General features: G+C 53.0%; 2 protein-coding genes across 6 annotated transcripts; one reads left to right on the forward strand and one right to left on the reverse strand.

Moving 5' to 3' along the window:
- Nucleotides 1-119: 119 nt before the first annotated feature.
- Nucleotides 120-4,186, reverse strand: CREB3L3 (cAMP responsive element binding protein 3 like 3). Its single transcript, XM_015886638.2, is given in 11 exon segments — nt 120-793; nt 871-967; nt 1,291-1,375; nt 1,490-1,558; nt 1,644-1,750; nt 1,825-1,956; nt 2,347-2,462; nt 2,681-2,936; nt 3,029-3,156; nt 4,026-4,083; nt 4,085-4,186. Coding segments are annotated over 11 exon segments (1,482 nt in total). The 5' UTR covers nt 4,172-4,186; the 3' UTR covers nt 120-446.
- Nucleotides 4,187-4,889: 703 nt separating this feature from the next.
- On the forward strand, nt 4,890-13,171 carry MAP2K2 (mitogen-activated protein kinase kinase 2). 5 transcript variants are annotated; one of them, XM_015886633.1, is made up of 11 exons: nt 4,890-5,215; nt 6,396-6,660; nt 7,854-8,000; nt 8,645-8,722; nt 9,149-9,200; nt 9,296-9,420; nt 10,227-10,440; nt 10,837-10,901; nt 11,164-11,225; nt 11,742-11,787; nt 12,690-13,171. In XM_015886633.1, exons 1-11 carry the CDS (start codon nt 4,905-4,907, stop codon nt 12,798-12,800), a joined length of 1,476 nt encoding a protein of 491 aa, XP_015742119.1. In that variant the 5' UTR covers nt 4,890-4,904; the 3' UTR covers nt 12,801-13,171. The 5 variants fall into 5 exon arrangements, with proteins under 5 accessions (XP_015742119.1, XP_015742120.1, XP_015742123.1 ...); XM_015886634.1 differs by having other exon boundaries at nt 6,450-6,660; XM_015886637.2 differs by having other exon boundaries at nt 5,079-5,211; nt 6,450-6,660; nt 12,690-13,169.
- Nucleotides 13,172-18,142: the final 4,971 nt, after the last annotated feature.

Raw genomic sequence — 18,142 nt, forward strand, 5'->3', positions numbered from 1 at the left:
CAAGGTGTCTTTGAAGCTCTATGAATTACCTGTATTAAACTAAGGCAGGTGATTCTTCTTTTTTGTTTCTTTTTTCTAAAATACTTTTTATTTAGAGATGAAAATGAAGTTTGTTTGTTAAAAAAAAAAAAAAACAAAAGAGAGAGAACAAAACCACCAAGCTGCAACATCAACATCCAGCCAGACCAGGCCTCCTCTGGTACCCCCATCCCCACCTTGACCAACCCACGTCCCTTCCCCAGTTCCCACTGTACTCAGCAGGCAGGAGCAGCCCCTTCCTTCCCTCCTGGTAAGGCCAATAGGAATTAGTCTCCTCTTCCCAGTTTGCAGATAGAAGCAAAGCCAAGTTGGTCTCTAGCATCTGTCCATGCCTGGAGAGGGTCCCCAAGGGTCTTGTCCTAGAGGTGTTGAACTCCACTGTGTCCCCTGCAGTCCCTGGGTGCTGCTTAAAGCTCCTCAGCTGGTTCCAGCACTGTGGGCCTGCTGTGGTCAGCTTCGGTCCAAGCAAGTGACGTCAGGCTTTGGTGCAGTGCAGTGCTGTCCCCCAATGCAGTGCCAGATTGGTCCCCATCACTCTGGCTCAGCCCCTCTGAGGCAAGTGGTGGCGTGTTGTTTCGGGTGGGAGCTTTATCAAGGTGTGGAGTGAAGGAGCTGCTGCCAAAGGCTTTGTGCAGTGTCTCAGTTTCATCCTGATGCTTTGACCACAGTGGCTCTGGTGGCTTCTCATCCCCAGCTCGGGGCTGTGCATAAGCCACACGGGAGGCAGCTGCGTTATGCAGGGACCTGGAGAAAACTGAGCACAAGGGGGAGTCAGGGCTGGCAGCAGTGCCCTCTGTGCAGCCCTAGCATGGCTCCCACAGCCCTCCTTACCTCGCACTGGTCCGAAGTCACCACCTGTCTCAGCCTTGCTAGGGGCGAAAGGGCTGATGGAGGGGAAGACAATGAGTGCGAAGGAGAGCAGCAGGACCTGGGGACACAGGGGTGGTGTTACCATAATGTGGCTCTTGAGGAGGACCAGGCTCTGCAATGTGATTCCCAAAGATGGGGCTGGTGGCAGAACCAGGGCTGTGTCCCTCCATTTCTCCCTGGCAGGACATCATCCGTCCACCCTTCACACATGTCCATCCCTTCTTATATCCATCCAACCCTGGAGCATCTATCCCTACACATCAGCACACCCATCCATCCTTGGCAGTGCACTTCCAGTGATTACTAACTCCCTTGAAGCAAGGAGCCCTGGAGGAGATTTAGGGCAGAGAATGGGGACAAGGAGCAGGGAGCTCCACGCACCGCAATGCAGGTTCCTGTCTGTGCTGCTTTATTGCTCGACTGCACCACCAGAGCCTGGAGCTTCTTCAGTTGCTCCAGGAGAGACCTGGAGATAGAGAGAATGCATGAGAACCCCGAGGTCTGAGATCCACATCCCAGCAGAGTCCCAACCACCCCTTCACCTTCCCCTTTGTCCCCGGTCTGTTCTGGAGACACCTACGAGTTCTGCTTCTCTAGGTGCAGGACTTTCCTCTGCAGCTCCTGGTTTTGAGCTGTGCACGCTGACATCCTGGGGGACAGAGAGAGGGACGTGAGGGGTGCCAAGCATTGTGCCTATCAGCAGCCAACCTGAGGCAGGGGCTCAGTGGCCGTACCGACTCTCCAGCCCATCGATATATTCCTTCTTCTTCTTACGGCTCTCCTGAGCTGACTGCTTGTTTCTGATCTTCCTCCGGATCTTCTTCAGCACTCGCTCCTCATACTGCAGATAAAGGGGTTGTTTGGGCAGCCAGGACCTCAAGTATGGCATCCATTTGTTCCATCTCAGGTACTCACCTTGGTGAGGGGCAGCTGTGTAGGCAGGGACACCCCCTCCTTTGCCAGCAGCTTCTTCTCATCCTCTGTCAGCACAAGCTCCTGGAACTGCCCCTGGCCCTGCCTCAGTAGGGAGCTGGGCATCTGTGGCTGCTGTGGGACCGTGGATGGGTGATGATCCTGGGCTGCAGGCTCACCCCATGCCTGCCCCAGAGGACCACAGGTGGGGACCGTGGTTCAGGGTTGAGGATGACATCCAGAAAGGGACAGGAACAAGACTGCGTGTAGTTTAGAAAGGGGAATAAGTGGGGGAGAGACAGGGAGGGATGAGGGCAGGAATGGGATCATGGTCCAGGAAGTGGCAGGGATAAGGAGGGAGGGAAGGGACAAAGGTCCAAGGAAAGAGACAAGGATAGGAACAAGAAAGGATGAGGGAAAGTACAGGGATGGGGATGACGCCATTCTTGAGGAATGAGGGTGGCATTTAGGAAGGGACAGGACTGGGCACAAGGAGGGATGGGGAACACGGTGGTGAGGACTCACAGCATCAGAGCTGCCTGAGAGCAGCAGATCCTTGACAGTGAGGGTACAGGATGCAGGCGCAGGGACTGTGGACAGACCCCGACCCTCTTCCAGGTAGAAACCAGGGTTCCACATATCTGGGCGAGGACCAAACAAGGGCTGTCAGCTGTGTCATGTCCTTGGCCCCTTAACACCCCCCAGCATCCCCTCTGTGCCCCATACCTCTCTGTTCTTCCTGTATACCCAAACCTCCTATCCCACATAGCTCCCTTAACTTCTCACACCACCCCTCAGCTCCCCAGTGTCTCCTCATCCTCCCAATACTCCCAGCTCCATCCTTGTCCCCATGGCTCACCCAGGTCAATGGAGACCTCAGGGTGGGAGGCTCTGTTGCCCCCAGGGTGCGTCAGAACCTGGCAGGAGTTGGTGAAGGCGTATGGGGCCTCACTGAGCCCTCCATCACAGCACCCGGGGGGGCTGTCGAGTTGATCAGAGGGGGGATCCTCAGAGATTCCACTGTCACTGACACCTGGAGACCAGCTGGGAGAGTCTGATATCGAGTCCCCAGAGCCTAGAATGGAGCTAAGGAAGTCTTCGCCATCCTGGGCACGCTGTGGGGATACGGATGACTGTCACCATCAGTGCTTGGCTCCTGGATGGTGTTCATGTAAAGCAGAGCCACCCCTCAACCCTGAGGGCTCACCCCATCCTCATGCCAGGTGCTCGGGGGTGTCGTTCCCAGCTCCACACCACGGAGGATTCCATCCTGCCGGTCAAACAGGAGGTCCAGCAGGTCGATGCTGTCGAGGCTGCCCACAGTAGAGGCCATGGCTGCGAGGAGAAAAGATCAGACCCCATCCCCATGGTTGTGCATCTCCCCTGAGTCTCACAGCTCACGTGTGTGCAGGTATATGACCGTGCAATCTGTATATCCACACGTGCACCCGCATGTGAGACGTGGGTATGAACACACACACGTTGCAACCCATATCAGAGCATGTGAGCAACACCTGGCCAAGCCCTACATACCTGCATTCAGGAGGGAGAGCACACGTATGGTCTGCACACACACACACACACAGTCAGGGACGTGGCAGTGTCCCCGCTCTGCTTGCTTCCAGCAGCTGTAACTCCCATATCCTATCCATGGGGCTCCCCATTGGCACCCAGCTATCCCAACCCTATCAGGAGGAGCACCCAGACTTGAGCCTCAGCTCAGATCTTCTTTCTGATCCTGTCTAGCATATGTGACAACTGGGAAGATCAGGTTAATCATTTAGTGTGGCAAATGAACCCCAAGAAAGGTCTCCACCTCTACTCCAATCCCAAAGACTCCCAAAGAATACCAACCAGTTGGTTGACTGACCAGCAATATGGAGGAGGTGGCCAAAAGGCAGATCAAAACAGCTGAGCTGTTTGTTGGCCAACTGACAAACTGATTAACCAAACCACCAACCCACTGACCGACTGACCACTCGCTTAACCTCCCACCCAAACCACCCAGCCCACCATCCAACCGACCTCCCATTCTATAGAGCATTGACTCAAGGCTTCTTTGAGCTGGGTTTGAGTTTGGCTGTCATTAATGGGACATTTAGCCAACCAGCTTGGGATAAAAGGGGAAACTACACCCTATGGTCCTCCCATTGACACCAGCAGCCCCATTGCTGACAATAGGGCCCTATTGAGCCAGGACATACCTGTGTGAGATCCCAACTCCAATGGGGAACCCTCAGATCCGTCCTGGCCTCTGAATTCCCTTTGGTGTGCAAGACACCGAGCCTGGCCACCTCCTCCTTTGCGATGCCCTGACCCGAGTGGCAAAGTTTAAACTCCAACAACACATAAACAGTGACCAAGATTGCAAAATCACCCGTGTCCTGATTGGGGCCGCCAATATGCAATGGCAAAGGGAAGGCCCTTGGGTGCTCCGTAACTTATTAGCCAAATGGTTTTGTCCTCCTATGCCGAGCGGGGCAGGAGGGGCCTGGGCTGATGGGCGAAGTCCAGGCTCTGTAAGTGCCCATGAACTTTCCCCCACTTTGGGGGTAATATTTCCCTTTTTCAGCTGAGTGCATCAGCATTAATCACACCCTATAGGCGTTGTGATGTCTGGGGAAGACGTTGACTTGGATTCAACCATATGCTGCTTCTCTATAATATGTGTTAATCCCCACTGATGTTCACGATCCTTATGGGCTCAGCTGTGCCTCAGTTTCCCTATGGATCAATGGGATGAGGGGTTCACTGCCTGCCATATCCCTCTCCCTCCTATGATGATGGTGGGTATCTCACATTGCCTCACCCTCCTATGGTGATGGTGGGTATCTCACATTGCCTCACCCTGCTATGATGATGGTGGGTATCTTATATTGCAGCTGGGGGTTATGGCTTTGGATGGCCATGTCCAGATCCCAGCATAACCCACCCTATAGATCCCTATGGTGCATGACACAGCCAGCCCCCACCTCTCCCTCGTGCCCAGTGAGCTTATGACCACGCTGCGTGCCACGGGTACAAGGCTACAACATCAGGCTTATCTCCTGCACAACGCACTATGTCCAGGAGGGACCTGTAGGATGGAGGGCACCTCCTTCACGCCTCATTTTATGGCCCAACAGCGGAGACGGGAACTCCTTGCACCGAGCAAAGTCCATCCCCTCCTCCCTACCACCACCCTGCCACCACGCTGCGCTCCCGGCGGTCACCACCAGGGGGCGCTGCAGCCCCCACCCCCCTATTGGTTCCGCCCCTTTGACTTGATGCTCCGCCCCGCTCGGCCCGCAGGCGCGGCCCGGCCATGCCGGCCAAGAGGAAGCCGGTGTTACCGGCCCTCACCATCACCCCCAGCCCCATTGAGGGACCAGGGCCTGGAGGATCCGCAGAGTGAGTGAGTGGTGGTGGGGGACCCGTCCGGACCCTGCCGTGTTGGGAGAGTTAAGGGTTGGGGGTGTGTTGGGCCTGGGGGTTGAACGGGGAATGGGGTTGGGATGGGGTTGGGATGGGGTCTGCTTGGATGGGGGCTGTATGGGAAATGGGGCTGGGTATAGAGTGATCTCGTACTCAGTTGGGATGGGATGAAGTGGGGAAGGGCCGGGGGGAGCAGGGCTGGGCAATGGGGGGAGGGGAGGAGGACAGAGCACATGGGGGGTGAAGGAGAGGGGGTCTTTGGGGCTGGGGGGGGGCGAGAGGGAGGGGTGGCGGTCTTGGGACTGTGGGAGGGAGATAAGGAGAAGGGTCGTTGGGGCACTGGGGGGGCACAGGGACGGTGTGGGGGTGCGTTGGGTGAGGGGGAGAGGAGGGGGTGTTGTGTGGCTGGGGAGGGAGAAAGAGAATGGGTTTTGGGGGCTGGGGGGGGAGGAGAGGTGGGTCATATGGGGTCTGGGGAGGGAGGGAAGGAGAGAGGGGTTTTTGGGGGGCTGGGGGGATAAAGGAGGTAGGGGGGGTTCGTTGTGCGGCTTTAGGGAGTGGGGAGAGGAGGGGTGGTCGTTTGGGTTGGGAGGGAGGGAAGGGGGGGTCGTTGGGGCTGGGGAGGGAAAGGAGAGGCGTGAGGGGGTCTTTGGTGCTGCGGGGGGTGAAAGGAGGGTGGGCGGTTCGTTGGGCTGGTGGGTGGGAAGAAAAGGAGGGGGGGTTCGTGGGACGGCTTGGGGGGGGTAGGAAGAGGGGGTCTTTGGGGCTGGGGGGGAGAGGAGGGGGTCGTTGGGGCTGGGGGGAAGGGGGGGTCGTTGGGGCTGGGAGAAGAAGGGATGGGGGGTGGTCGTTGGGGCTGCAGGGAGCCCTTCCTGACCCACTGCCCTGGGTGGGGGTTGGGGCAGCAAATGTTAGAGGATGGTTGGAGTGTGTGTGTGTGGAGCAGGTGTTGGGGAACACAGGATCCCCTTTGTGTTCGGCTGTGGGTAGAGCAGGGGGCTGGTGGGTATGTGGAGAGCTGTTGTGATTCATTGAGAAGGCCAAGCGTGGCTTTCCATGTTAGGAGAGGTTGGCCCTTAACTATAACAGGGGTTTGGGCTGAGTTCGTGTGGGATGGGGCTTCTGTTCCCTTATGAGCCGTGTTTTGCCCCTGCCGACAGAGGACAGGCTTTCTCAGGACCCCCACAGACTGATGCCCCCATCATCTCCTGCAGGGCTAACCTGGTGGACCTACAGAAGAAGCTGGAGGAGCTGGAGTTGGATGAGCAGCAGAAGAAGCGTTTGGAAGCTTTCCTCACTCAGAAAGCTAAAGTGGGAGAGCTGAAGGATGATGACTTTGAGAGGATCTCCGAGCTGGGGGCTGGCAATGGTGGTGTGGTCACCAAAGTGCAACATAAACCTTCGGGGCTCATTATGGCACGGAAGGTAAGGGGGCAGGAGATGCATTGATAGGGAGCAGGGTCCAACCAGGCTGTCTGTACTGCTCCACCTGCATGTAAAGCACCTGAGTTGGCACTAATGTACAGAGCCTTAATTTCTATAAGCTTTCTGGCTGCTCTGCCTGGCTGTGGGCCATCTCCTGGGAGGGGAAGTCTGCATCACAACAGGTCACAGGGTTTTGCAATGCCTGCTGTGAGAACATGAGTTCGTTCTTTTACCAGGAAATGGGGTTTCTGAGGGTGATGGCTAACGAGGGCTCAGTGTTGGCAGCAGGTAGAGAGATGCATGGCTGACCCTGCACGCACCTGAGTTTAGCATGCACACATCCCTTGCTTAATAGTTCCTAGCAGCCTTGTGAACCTGGCCTGACAGCTGTTTCTCTCTGAGGTCGGCTTATGGGAGATGTCTTTTACTGCAGTGTCTTGTAATAGAGAAACAGGAGATGCTTTGTCTGCCTATTAGAAAAGGCAGTGCTCGCTGAAGGCAATACAATTGTTTATATATAGGACAGCTTCCTTGGAAGACCTGCTGTGGGGATGACTTAGTGAGTATCATGAACTAATACGTTTTCCAGGTGGCTTTGCTTGGAGTGGGGCTCTGTGAGTCCTCCACTGGGGCATTATTTTGTAATTAGATGGTTTTGAGATCATTGGGAGTGCTGTGTTCAGAACCTTGCCTGGGTGTCCTAGAGCTTATACTAACAGCAGCTGCTTTCTAACCTGCCATGTTTCCTAGACTTCATGGCTTCCCTTCCACAGCTGTTAGCTGCCTCTGTGTGGAGCCCAAGGAATAAAGCATTTACCCTTTCACGTGCACAAGCATGTGAATGTGTTGGTTGGTTTTTTTCCTTCACTTCATGTAGTTTCCTTGATATAAGAGCAGCTGTTCTCACAACACCTACAAAGCTTGTGAAAATGTCCACGTTGCTGAGTCAGATCTGCAGCCAGCTTCTGACTTTTCCTTTCTATTCCATGTCCTGGGTGATCTCAATGTATTACACAGGCTTGTAGGTGCTGCACTTGCTAACAGGCTGCACAGCTTGACTCTTTATCCTCAGTTTTGAAAGCATTTCCCTTTCTTTCCAATGCTCACACTTGCTTGTTCACGTGCTTCCTGTAAGGTTGGTTTTTGTTTCCTTTAGGCATTACACCCTTTTCTTTAATCATTTTTCTTGTCAGCTGATTCATCTAGAAATCAAACCGGCCATCAGGAATCAGATTATCCGAGAGCTGCAGGTGCTGCATGAGTGTAATTCCCCGTACATTGTGGGTTTTTATGGAGCTTTCTACAGCGATGGGGAGATTTCCATCTGCATGGAGCACATGGTAAGTCCACCTCCCCCCCATATACACCCCTTCTCCAAATGGCTGCTCCCAGTATTGTCCCCAACTGGATCTTTATGCCATCCAGGTGAAGTGGCTCAGTGTGCTGGCACTCATTGCAGTGGCTCCTTGCTCTGAGTGCTCAGTGTTCAACAAGGCTGCTGAGCTCAGGTTAGAATCTCCATGCTCCTACTTAGGGCATCTAAATGTCAGGCATCAAGTCTTCTTAGGAAGCAGAAGTTTAGGGGGTGGCCAGCCAGTAATGTTGTAAACCCATCACTCTGCAGAGCTCACTGTCAAGTGCAATGCATCTTTTCTTGTCCCTGTCACAAGTGTTGTCATTCCTCCACAGTGATGCTGGCAGCCTCATCTTTGTGATTATTGCCGAGGGAAAAGAAGCTTAAAAGCTAACAGCAAGAAACGGAGCTGATAGGATTCAAGTAGTTCTCAATGAGAAGCTTGAGCTCTGATCACCAGAGATCTTTTTCTGCTGTAGAAGTGTGCTTGATATTGATATATCCAGTCTACTGGGTTGGGGTCATGTGTTACCACTCTTATACCACCAATCCAATATGGATGTGTTTGTATGGCTGAATGCTTTGCTGCTTGTTGGCGTGCTGATAACTCAGTGGTTTTCTTACTTTCAGGATGGTGGTTCCCTGGATCAAGTGTTGAAAGAAGCCAAAAGAATCCCTGAGGAAATACTGGGGAAAGTCAGTATAGCGGTGAGTCGCTGTGGGTGACAAAATACTTGTACAACCATAGGAAGCTTGCTTCATTTCTCCATATGTGCTTTCCCATCCTGAAGTTGGGCAGGAGATGGTGCTCTGTGAGATGGGAAGCAAATTCCCAAGCACTCTCCATAGCTCCCATCCTTTGGTGTTGCACTGTTGGGTGTTTATTCCTTGTGCAATAAACCCAAGACTTGTGATTGTCACGTTAGGGGTTGGTTTTTGCTCTCTGAATCTAAACAGTGGCCATTGCTCGCTCCCATCCACGGTGATCAGTTGCAAAACTTGAAGTGCTTAGTCACCACAGGGAGGCTTTCCTCACAGAGCTGTGGTGTGGCAGCACTGAAGTTTATGCAATGTGTCTTACTGAAGGCAAAGCACTTTGCTTCTGAGTTCTTACCCTTCTTTTGGCTCTTCTAGGTCCTGAGAGGTTTGGCCTATCTGAGAGAGAAGCACCAAATCATGCACAGAGGTGAGAGGAGGGACCTAACAATAGCTGCCTATGCTGGAGGAGCCCAGTGCTTTACCCAGAGCCATGTTCACACTCTTCTCTCTCACTGTTGCCAGATGTGAAGCCTTCCAACATCCTGGTTAACTCTCGAGGAGAGATTAAGCTGTGTGATTTTGGGGTCAGTGGTCAGCTCATTGACTCCATGGCAAACTCTTTTGTGGGAACTCGGTCCTACATGTCTGTAAGTTCAACTTTTTAAGTGGGTTATTACAGTTTGGGTTCAGCTTGGCTGATCCTATGGGTGCTTCCATTCTGTTTCGGCAAGTGTTTGTGGGTTCCAAAATGTCTTTCTATATGCAAAGCTTGTCCTGTGCTGACACCCCCCCTCCTTCATCTATGCTTCAACCACGTGCAGTTGCTGGCTCTGATCCTCTGTCTGGATAGCAAAGAAGATGCATGTCTGCTGCCCACACCATGTGCTGCAGCTGCAAGCAAGCAGGAGCTTTGTTAGCAAAGCTGCTGGTGCTTCTGTACGGAGGACTGAGCTCCTCTTGTATTTTGGGAATGGTTCTTTAATATATTTTATATAGTTAGATGGTGTATTTAAGGGTGATGTCCCCTCTGCTCTAAACCATTGGGCCTGCAAAGCTCACACATAGTAACCAGTATAGATGGCTTGCATTGATTTTTATTAACTTTTAGCCTTTTTATCACAGTAGGATTTTCTGCTCCTGTGATTACTCTCAGATATTAACAGGAATAAACAGGAAAAAGAAAACTGCTTAATCTTTCCTGCAACAAAACTGAGATCTCAGCTCGCTCAGAAATCCAGAGTATAAGCAACTGCAAAGGCTGCTCAGCTCTATCTATCTGTTGGTTAGATGTGTGCAAGTGCTTTGTGTTTGATGTGACTTGGAAGCTCCCACACCCCATAGAAGTGCTTCCTTTGCAGGTATCAGGAGTGCTAGCTGCTTGGAGGACACCTGCTCATAGAGAAGATGCTTTAGGTTTCTTACCACTGTGTTGTCTTGTTCTCTTTCCTTCCAGCCTGAACGGTTGCAGGGCACTCATTACTCAGTCCAGTCTGACATCTGGAGTATGGGTCTGTCATTGGTGGAGCTTTCTATTGGAAGGTACCCAATACCCCCACCAGACTCCAAGGAACTGGAAGCAATATTTGGCCGTCCTGTGGTGGATGGGGCAGAGGGAGAGTCTCACAGCGTCTCACCAAGGGCCAGGCCTCCAGGACGCCCCATTAGTGGTAAGGGGCTGTTGTATGTATTGGATACAACATGCAGGTGTAGGGGCATGGGGATGGGTTCTGTTGGTGTGGCTGGGTTAGCAAAAGCTGTTGTGGATGAGGTTGTGGGGAGGGAGGGTTCTCAACTCACTCTTTCCTGCAGGCAGAGCTATGTCTGTGCTATAGGAGAATCCAGCTCTGCTATGGAGGTTTCTAATACTGAGAGCCTGTGGAGTTGTGGTCTTATATGGGGAGCTTAGGAGGTGATTTGGGGGATATTTTTAACCGTGGGTTCATTCCCAACTTGGTGCCCTCTGCTTCTCCCACCAGAAGTCCCACAATGTGGGTTTTCTTTGCTTGAAATGAAGCCCTTTGGTGTCTCTTCTCACCAGTATTTCTTTCATCTTAACCACACAGGCCATGGAATGGACAGCCGACCTGCAATGGCCATCTTTGAACTGCTGGACTATATAGTTAATGAGGTGAGCATTGCACTACTGTAGGTTCTGCTCCTCTGGGTTGGTGTTGTGTCCGCACTGCCAGGTCAAGAATAGGCTCAAAAACCTTTGCTTGACAGGGGCTTATCAATAGGGCCCCTCCAAACTGCATCAAAATCCTGTTGGCCACTGATTGAATGGGAAAGGAGCAGCTTGGAGGGACGTGGCTTTGGACAAACCTTAACTGAAAGCTGTGCTTTAAGACATGTATGTTTTGACCCATTAACACTTTCTCCTCTCCCTGCAGCCACCTCCCAAGTTGCCAAATGGAGTTTTCACACAAGATTTCCAGGAGTTTGTAAATAAATGGTAAGGATTTTCTGTTTGTGACTGAAACACAGTCTGTGTTTCTGTTTGTGACTGAAACTGGCTTGGCTGCAGCAAGGTCCTGCACTATGCTGGGAACTTCTGCCTTGGGAAGGGCTGGAATAAAAGTGGTTTATTTGTAGTTAACCCCTATAGCTCACCCCACAATCTTCCAGGCACCCTGCAAACACCACTGACTTCAAGACCCTCTGAGCCTGGGGATGCTGCTGCCATCTCCATTAAAAGAGACTGGCTGTTAGAAAACCATTCATCTCTTCAAATGGTTACGAAGTTTGTCTGTGCAATCCAGAAGTAGTGGATCTTGCAGCTCTGCCTGGAATCCAGGGTGCTGGAGCTGCAGACAATGCTATCTAAGCATCGTTCATGCTGCTGGTGTGGGGAAGGCAGGCAGGAGGCAACGTGGCTTTAGTGAAGCTGGAGTCCTCTCCAGACAGATAAGCAGTTTCTTACAAGAAGTGTCTCAGTGCTGCTTTTGCTCTCTTGTTCTTCTCATTTCAGCTTAATTAAGAATCCAGCGGAACGGGCAGATTTGAAGATGCTGATGGTAAATGGGAAGAACAATCTTCTTTCTACACTGGGTGGCACCAGATCTGCAAGCTGCTGCCTCATCCCATCCCTTCCAGCTCTAAAGGCTGGAAACTCCCCTGGCTGTGCCTGAGAACCAAATCCAGCCTGGGAGATGGAGTTGACTCACTTACCTTTGTCTCAAAGGCAGTGATGTCATCTAACCCCTGAGAGCCTGCTGTCCCTCCCCAGCAGAGCCCAGTATGGAAAACCTGATGGCTCCAGCACCTCTCCATGTCTGCGAAGGTGCCTGGGACAAACCTTTGCCTCTTGAGCAGTGTAGAAGAGCTCAGCTTATCCCCATGAACCTTTTCTTCCTCAGCCTGCCCCCTGCTGCCCCTTGCAAAAGCAGTAGCCCACATCCTTATGTCCCTGCTCCTTGTCCTTGTTTTGTGGTCACCCTGCTCTGCCCCTCTCCTTGGTTGGAGGGGGGATTAGGGTTTGCTGGGACTGGGCTGAGCTCAGGATCTGTAGTTCTGAACCTATACCAGCCTGGTCCTGTCTCCACCATAGCACTTAGGGGTTGCTCTGGGGATGCAGCACGTAGGCTTTGCACTTCAGCTCTCCTGCATGCCCTGAGTTTCATGACCAGGCAAGAGATGCACTGACTTTAAAACCCAGCCATAGGGCTGTAAGTAGCAAATATTTAGGGACTACTCTCCAGATCTACTGTCTGGGCCTGAAAGCAGCCCAAGCTGTGGCCTTGGATCCATTGGCTTTGCTGGGGTCCAGCCAACAGCGTAAGGCCCCCCACCCAAAAAAGCTCTGAGAAAGAGGCCAGGGATTGTGGTGTTCTGCTGGAGGTGGAAATCATTGCTGTGGGGAGCACATAGTTGCACGCTAACAGTGTGCCTTCCTAACCTTGCTTTGCTTCCCTTGCAGAATCACACCTTCATCAAACGCTCTGAAGTGGAGGAGGTGGATTTCGCCGGCTGGCTCTGCAAAACACTGAGGTTAAACCAGCCCAGCACACCCACCCGTGCTGCCGTGTGATGGCCAAGCCTGGTGTCAGTACATCTGCCTCTGCCACTGTTTCCTGCCCTTCAGTACACAACAGAACTGCCCTTCTTCCTTCTCCCCTGCCCCTTCTCGCATCCCACCAGCAAAGCACCATCACTTGGAAATGTTAATCAGCTGCCTCCCCCCCCCCCCACCTCCTTTCCCTCATCCCCATGCAAACATGGGTTTAGTTTCTGTTGGTCTGGGGGGTGTCCTGGGCCTCTGCTCCAGCTTTGGAGCTCTTTGACACTTGGGAAATGTGCTGCTTATGTTATATTTTTTTTTTCTCTTTTTTTTTTTTGGTTTTCTTTTTGGAAACATGTTCACTTGGGTTTAAAAGAAAATAAGACGTGTGCACTGGTGTATGTGTGTGTGTGTGTGAGCTGGTGGCAGGGGATGGGCAGGGGGCTGTGGGGAGGGGGCTTTGTCTGCTCCTGGGCTTAGAGCATGGAGAGGGGAGACACCTCACAGTATCTCCAGCCATGGCAGGTGCTGTGCCATAAGGCTGTGGCATTGCTTAGGGCTGAGCTGGGTGCTGGACTCTCTGTGGGTAAGAGGGAGGAGGCACTTGTGGTTTGACTTCTGTTGTTAATTGGGTTGTTTTACAGCCTGTTCTGGTGCACTGATGAATTGTCTCGAGCTTCTGAGTGCAGGCTGAGCTGCTGGCTCAGATGGGAAAGTTGGGCTCTGCTGTCCCTCCTGCTTCACAACACCCTGCTCAGCCCCTTGCAGTGCAGGCAGCAGGGTTTGGTGCCTTGGGCAGGATCCATCCCTGGGTTTGCTGTGCCTCAGGCAGAGCAATCCTGAAGACCCCTCTGGACTGCAGGCTTTCCCCCCTCCAGCTGCCCCCCACCTTCCCAAGCCAAGGTCTGGCACTATGTGGGTTTGGTGGCAGTTGGGACCATGGAGGGGCTGAGTCTTGCTGGGGGGGTTCAGCCTTCTCATGCTCTGTCCTAAAGTTTTAAGGTTTTTAAAGGCTCCCTTGTGCCCTCTACGCTCTTTACCCTACACCTGGGCTGCTGCGTGTCCTCCTGCCTCAGGAAGGATGAGGGCTCTGTTGATGTCAGGGATGAACCATCACCATACATTCACCCCCATCCCCTCAGGGCTGATTATGCCTTAAAGCCTCATCTCCTAAAGGGGCAGGCCTGGTATTATCACCCTTCAGAAGGAAATATGTTGCCTTCTTAACCCCATTCACAGCCCCATCCCCATTGCCTGGCTGGGGTAGGGGGGCTGGCAGCAAAATGCACTGGGCAGTTACTGTTGTTTTTTTGCCTCTTAGGTTCCAGGTGGGGAGGTGGGCAATTCATAAAGTGTCAGGGTTTATTTGTGGCTTTTTGAGCATTTTGTTTTATTTTCTAACTAAATATTTTCATCATGGAAAAAAAATAATAATAATAAAAGGCACTTTACATTTACAGGCCTATTCTCTTCTGATTTCTCCTGCTCAGCTTTAACTCCTGTGTGCCCAGACTCTGGCAGCTCCTCATGGAACAGATCCCCCCCAATTATCCTGGCACTGGGCTGCCCTGTCCCAGCAGGATGGATGTGAGCAATAAGGAAGGCACTGTGCCATAAATCCTCCTCTAGGGTTGCTGGATGCTGAGTGTATTCATTATAGAGTGAGGCTGAGCTTAGCTGGGAGCCCTGGCCTCATCCAACCTTGGAGTTATACCCCTGCAGAGACCCCATCAGTGTGGGGTTTGGGGGACCCCCATTGCCTGGCATGGTGCCTGGCACCTCTTGCAGGTGGTATTGGATTATTCCCATCTTCAGGAGAGATCTGGGGGCACTGAGGGCTGCCTTTAGGGCATCCTAGTGTAATCCCTGCCTATCTCAGCATTCCTTGGGTGCTGTAGAGGCTCCGCAATGTGCCCTTAGGGTACCCCAGAGCCAGTGGGATGCCTCATGTGCTCTGCAGTGGATTCTATCAAACACTCAGAGCAACTTGGTGTGAATTAAGATGCAGGTGATCTCATGGCCTTGTATTGCCCGTTTTCCCCCTAGGCAACCATGGCTGGACTCTTCACTCTGTGCTGCTTCTCAGGATGATGCTGTGGCGTATGCATTGGTGAGCAACCCCCTTGCTGTCCCCCTCTACCACCCCAATCTGACACACTCTACCCCATAAGCATAAGTACATTAGCAATAAGAAGAGGGCAAAGAGGCAGTGTGACCCCAAAGCTATGCCCCGTCCCCATATACTGCCACAATGAGTATCTCTTGTGGTTCCCAATGCTTTTCCCCATTGATTTCCCAATCTTTTCCCCTCCCCTATCCCCGTTTCCATACCCACCGAGCCAGCAGGTGCCGCTATGCGGCTCCACTATGCTGTAGAGCATCCACTGAGCTCTGGCTAAGCAGGACCTCGTACAGCAGTGAGATGATGCTATGATACTGGCCTAGGAAATGGGTTCAGCTCCACAGCATCAGGGCGGCTCCTGCTTCATTTCTCCCCCCAGCTGAGCCTTCCCCCATCAGCTCCTGAAAGGGAGCCTGAGGCTCAGCAGAGATGCAGCAATGCAAGGATGCACTGATGTCCCCCCCCCCTACACCTCTCTATTCCAGCATTGCCCCTCATAGCCAGGGGTCAGCAGGGAAACAGCACCTGGATGCCAACAGCGAGCCAAGAAACGTGATGTTGATGCTGAAGTGTCCTTAAATAGAACCATCTGCTCCACTCTTTGTCACAACAGTAGGAGTTATGGATGAGGTGTCAGCCCGTCACCCTCTTAGATCCCCCCAGGGTAACGTGGGATACCTGAGCTTCTTTGTAGGTAACCCCAGAAGCAGCAGTGAGTGACTCAATGTACCCTATAATCATACCTGTGTGAGCCCCCCAACCTCAATGGGTATCTCCTGCCCCAGCCCCAAGGCAAGTGGCTGCTCCCCAAATCCAGGCAGGCTCAGAGAAGGACCCCCATGGCATTGAGGCACCCACAGGAGCAGCTCTGATCCCATCTCCCGACGCCTCTGCTGGGAGCAAGCAGCGGGCAGGCAGCCAGCAATGGTGGGAGGAGAACAGATTGTCCATAAAACAGGCACTGTGCAAAGCGGGATCCCCCACAAACCTCACCTTGGAGATGGGGCCGATTCAGAGGAGCTGGGTGTCCCCGTAATCACATCAGGGTGGGTGTGTTCTCGTCCCTTAACCCAGCTCAGCCCTCCTGGGGTGTCACAGCAGTATGAACAGCCTTTCTCTATGCACAACTGGCAAAAGGCTGGCAGCACTCCGTGGGAGGGCAGGCGGGATGCGAGCAGCTTCTTCCTGCCCCTGAAGACTGAGCCTCCGTCTGCTCAGGAACGGAGCGAGCAGAGCTTGAGCTGGGCTGTGAAAGGGAGTGGTGGTGAGCAGAGCCAGGAAATCCAGCACGCCAGGCTGACACTTCATCTCTAACTCCTACTGTTGTGACAAAGAGTGGAGCAGATGGTTCTGTTTAAGGACACTTCGCCGGCATCAACGTCACGTTTCTTGGCTCAGCATCAGCATCCAGGTGCTGCCTTTCTAGAGGGATGACCCCTGGATATAGGGGGATAGAAGGGGGTGTGGGGAGTCCTGGGTTAGGGGGGAACATCGCAGCACATCCTTGTATTGCTGCATCTCTGCTGAGCATCAGGTTCCCCTTTGGGAGCTGGGTGGGGAAGGCTCAGCTGGGGTGAGAAGTGAAGCAGGAGCAGCCCTGCTGCTGGGGAGCTGAGCCCATTTACCAGGCCAGCATCATTTTGCTGCTGTATGAGCTCCTGCAACCAGAGCCAGGATGGAAATAGAGAAGGGACAGCCCTGGCCAAGCACCATCTTTACCCTGGCACAGGTGAAGTAAATACTCACCCAGCATCACATCACCTGCTGCTCCACGCGGCTCTGCTCCCAGCCCCGCTAATTGCAGCGTTCTCACTTCACGCTGATGGACATGATAAGATTAGTGATTACAGAAATCTCATACGGCAATTGGATTGAATTGGGAGGCTGCGTGAAGGAAATTGGACTGAGCTGCAAATAGGAATTAATTATAACCTGGCAGCAGTGAGATCTGAGGGTTTGAATTGATGTGTTTCTGTATATTGACACGTTGCCCTGCGCTACCTTTGGCTTTGTCCTGGTGCAAGGAGCTTCAGTATGGTGACGTGTGGCTGCCTCTGCTCCAACGCCAGCTTTGAGCAGCCCCAAGAGCTCAGGGAGAGGTTAAGGGGGCTGTCATTGAGCCTGGCCATGGCACATCTATGGGGTGAGCACTGCCCAGGGCTCCCAGCCCTCCCCTCCTGCCAGCGGGCTCCATTATCTGCATTGCCATGGCAATGGAGCCAGGCTGATGCTCTTTGTGGCGTGTCCAGTGCAATCTCCATGCACTGCCCATGCTGGGGGGGAAGATCCAACCATGATAGTGGATGCAGCCCCACATCCTCATTGTGCTTAAATGTGGGTCAGGGGCCTTTCAAGAAACCCAGAACTCAGGGTCTGATCCCCCCCATGCAAGGACTCCCCCCAGCCTGTACCAGAGCTATAACACAACTCACAGCCCATGGGCAAAGCACAGAGCTCAGGCAGCAGCCCCACATCTCTGTATCGATCGGTGCCTGTCTGAACTGATACGAAAACGTTGGCCAGCAGCTGGTGGTGTCGAACGGATCCTCCTGTCTGCTTTGTTTGTGCCATTTGTTTCCCCTCCCACCTGAGCCTGCTTTGATAGGTTGGGCATTTTGCAAACCTGTCAGAGGCAGCATTGAAAACTCCAGCAGGCAGCTGGAAAAGAACTGGCCCAGAGGGGAAAGGCTGGGAGAACAGCTTTACACCACAATACATCCTCAGCCACTTCTCTCATCCATCCCTGTAGCCACAGATTTGGGGGGGGGGGGGGGGTGTCACCAGTCTTGCAGCTGTGTGTGACCCAACCAAGCCATCCTTGGGCTTTGGGATGTATTAATTTCCTCTGCCAAATTCCTCCAGAGGAGATGGGAAAGGCTGAGCTACGATCCATCCCATGGCTCCAGATCCGTGTCAGCTTCAAAACATGAGAGCAAAGCTTGTGTGGAAAAGCAAAACAACCTGAGCCTGAGCCCTGGGGCTGCAGTGACAGCAGCACAGCCAGCCCTGGGGAAAGCCTGCAAGCAGCTGCTTCTGTGCTGGCTCTCATCAAACCTGCAAATGCCTCAGGGCTGGAAAAGAGCTTCAAGCCTTCCCTATTGCTAATAGGATCCCCCCAGGGCTTGGCCTCCCCATAGCTTGAGGTGCTCACAGCCTGATGTCCCCATGGCTTGAGGTGCCCAGAGCCCACAGTCAGCAGCCAATGGGGCCAAAACGTTTGCCTCTGGTTTTTCCCTCTCACCTGATGTGT

Source organism: Coturnix japonica, chromosome 28 (assembly GCF_001577835.2).
Source record: "Coturnix japonica isolate 7356 chromosome 28, Coturnix japonica 2.1, whole genome shotgun sequence".
Classification (NCBI taxonomy): Eukaryota; Metazoa; Chordata; class Aves; order Galliformes; family Phasianidae; genus Coturnix; species Coturnix japonica.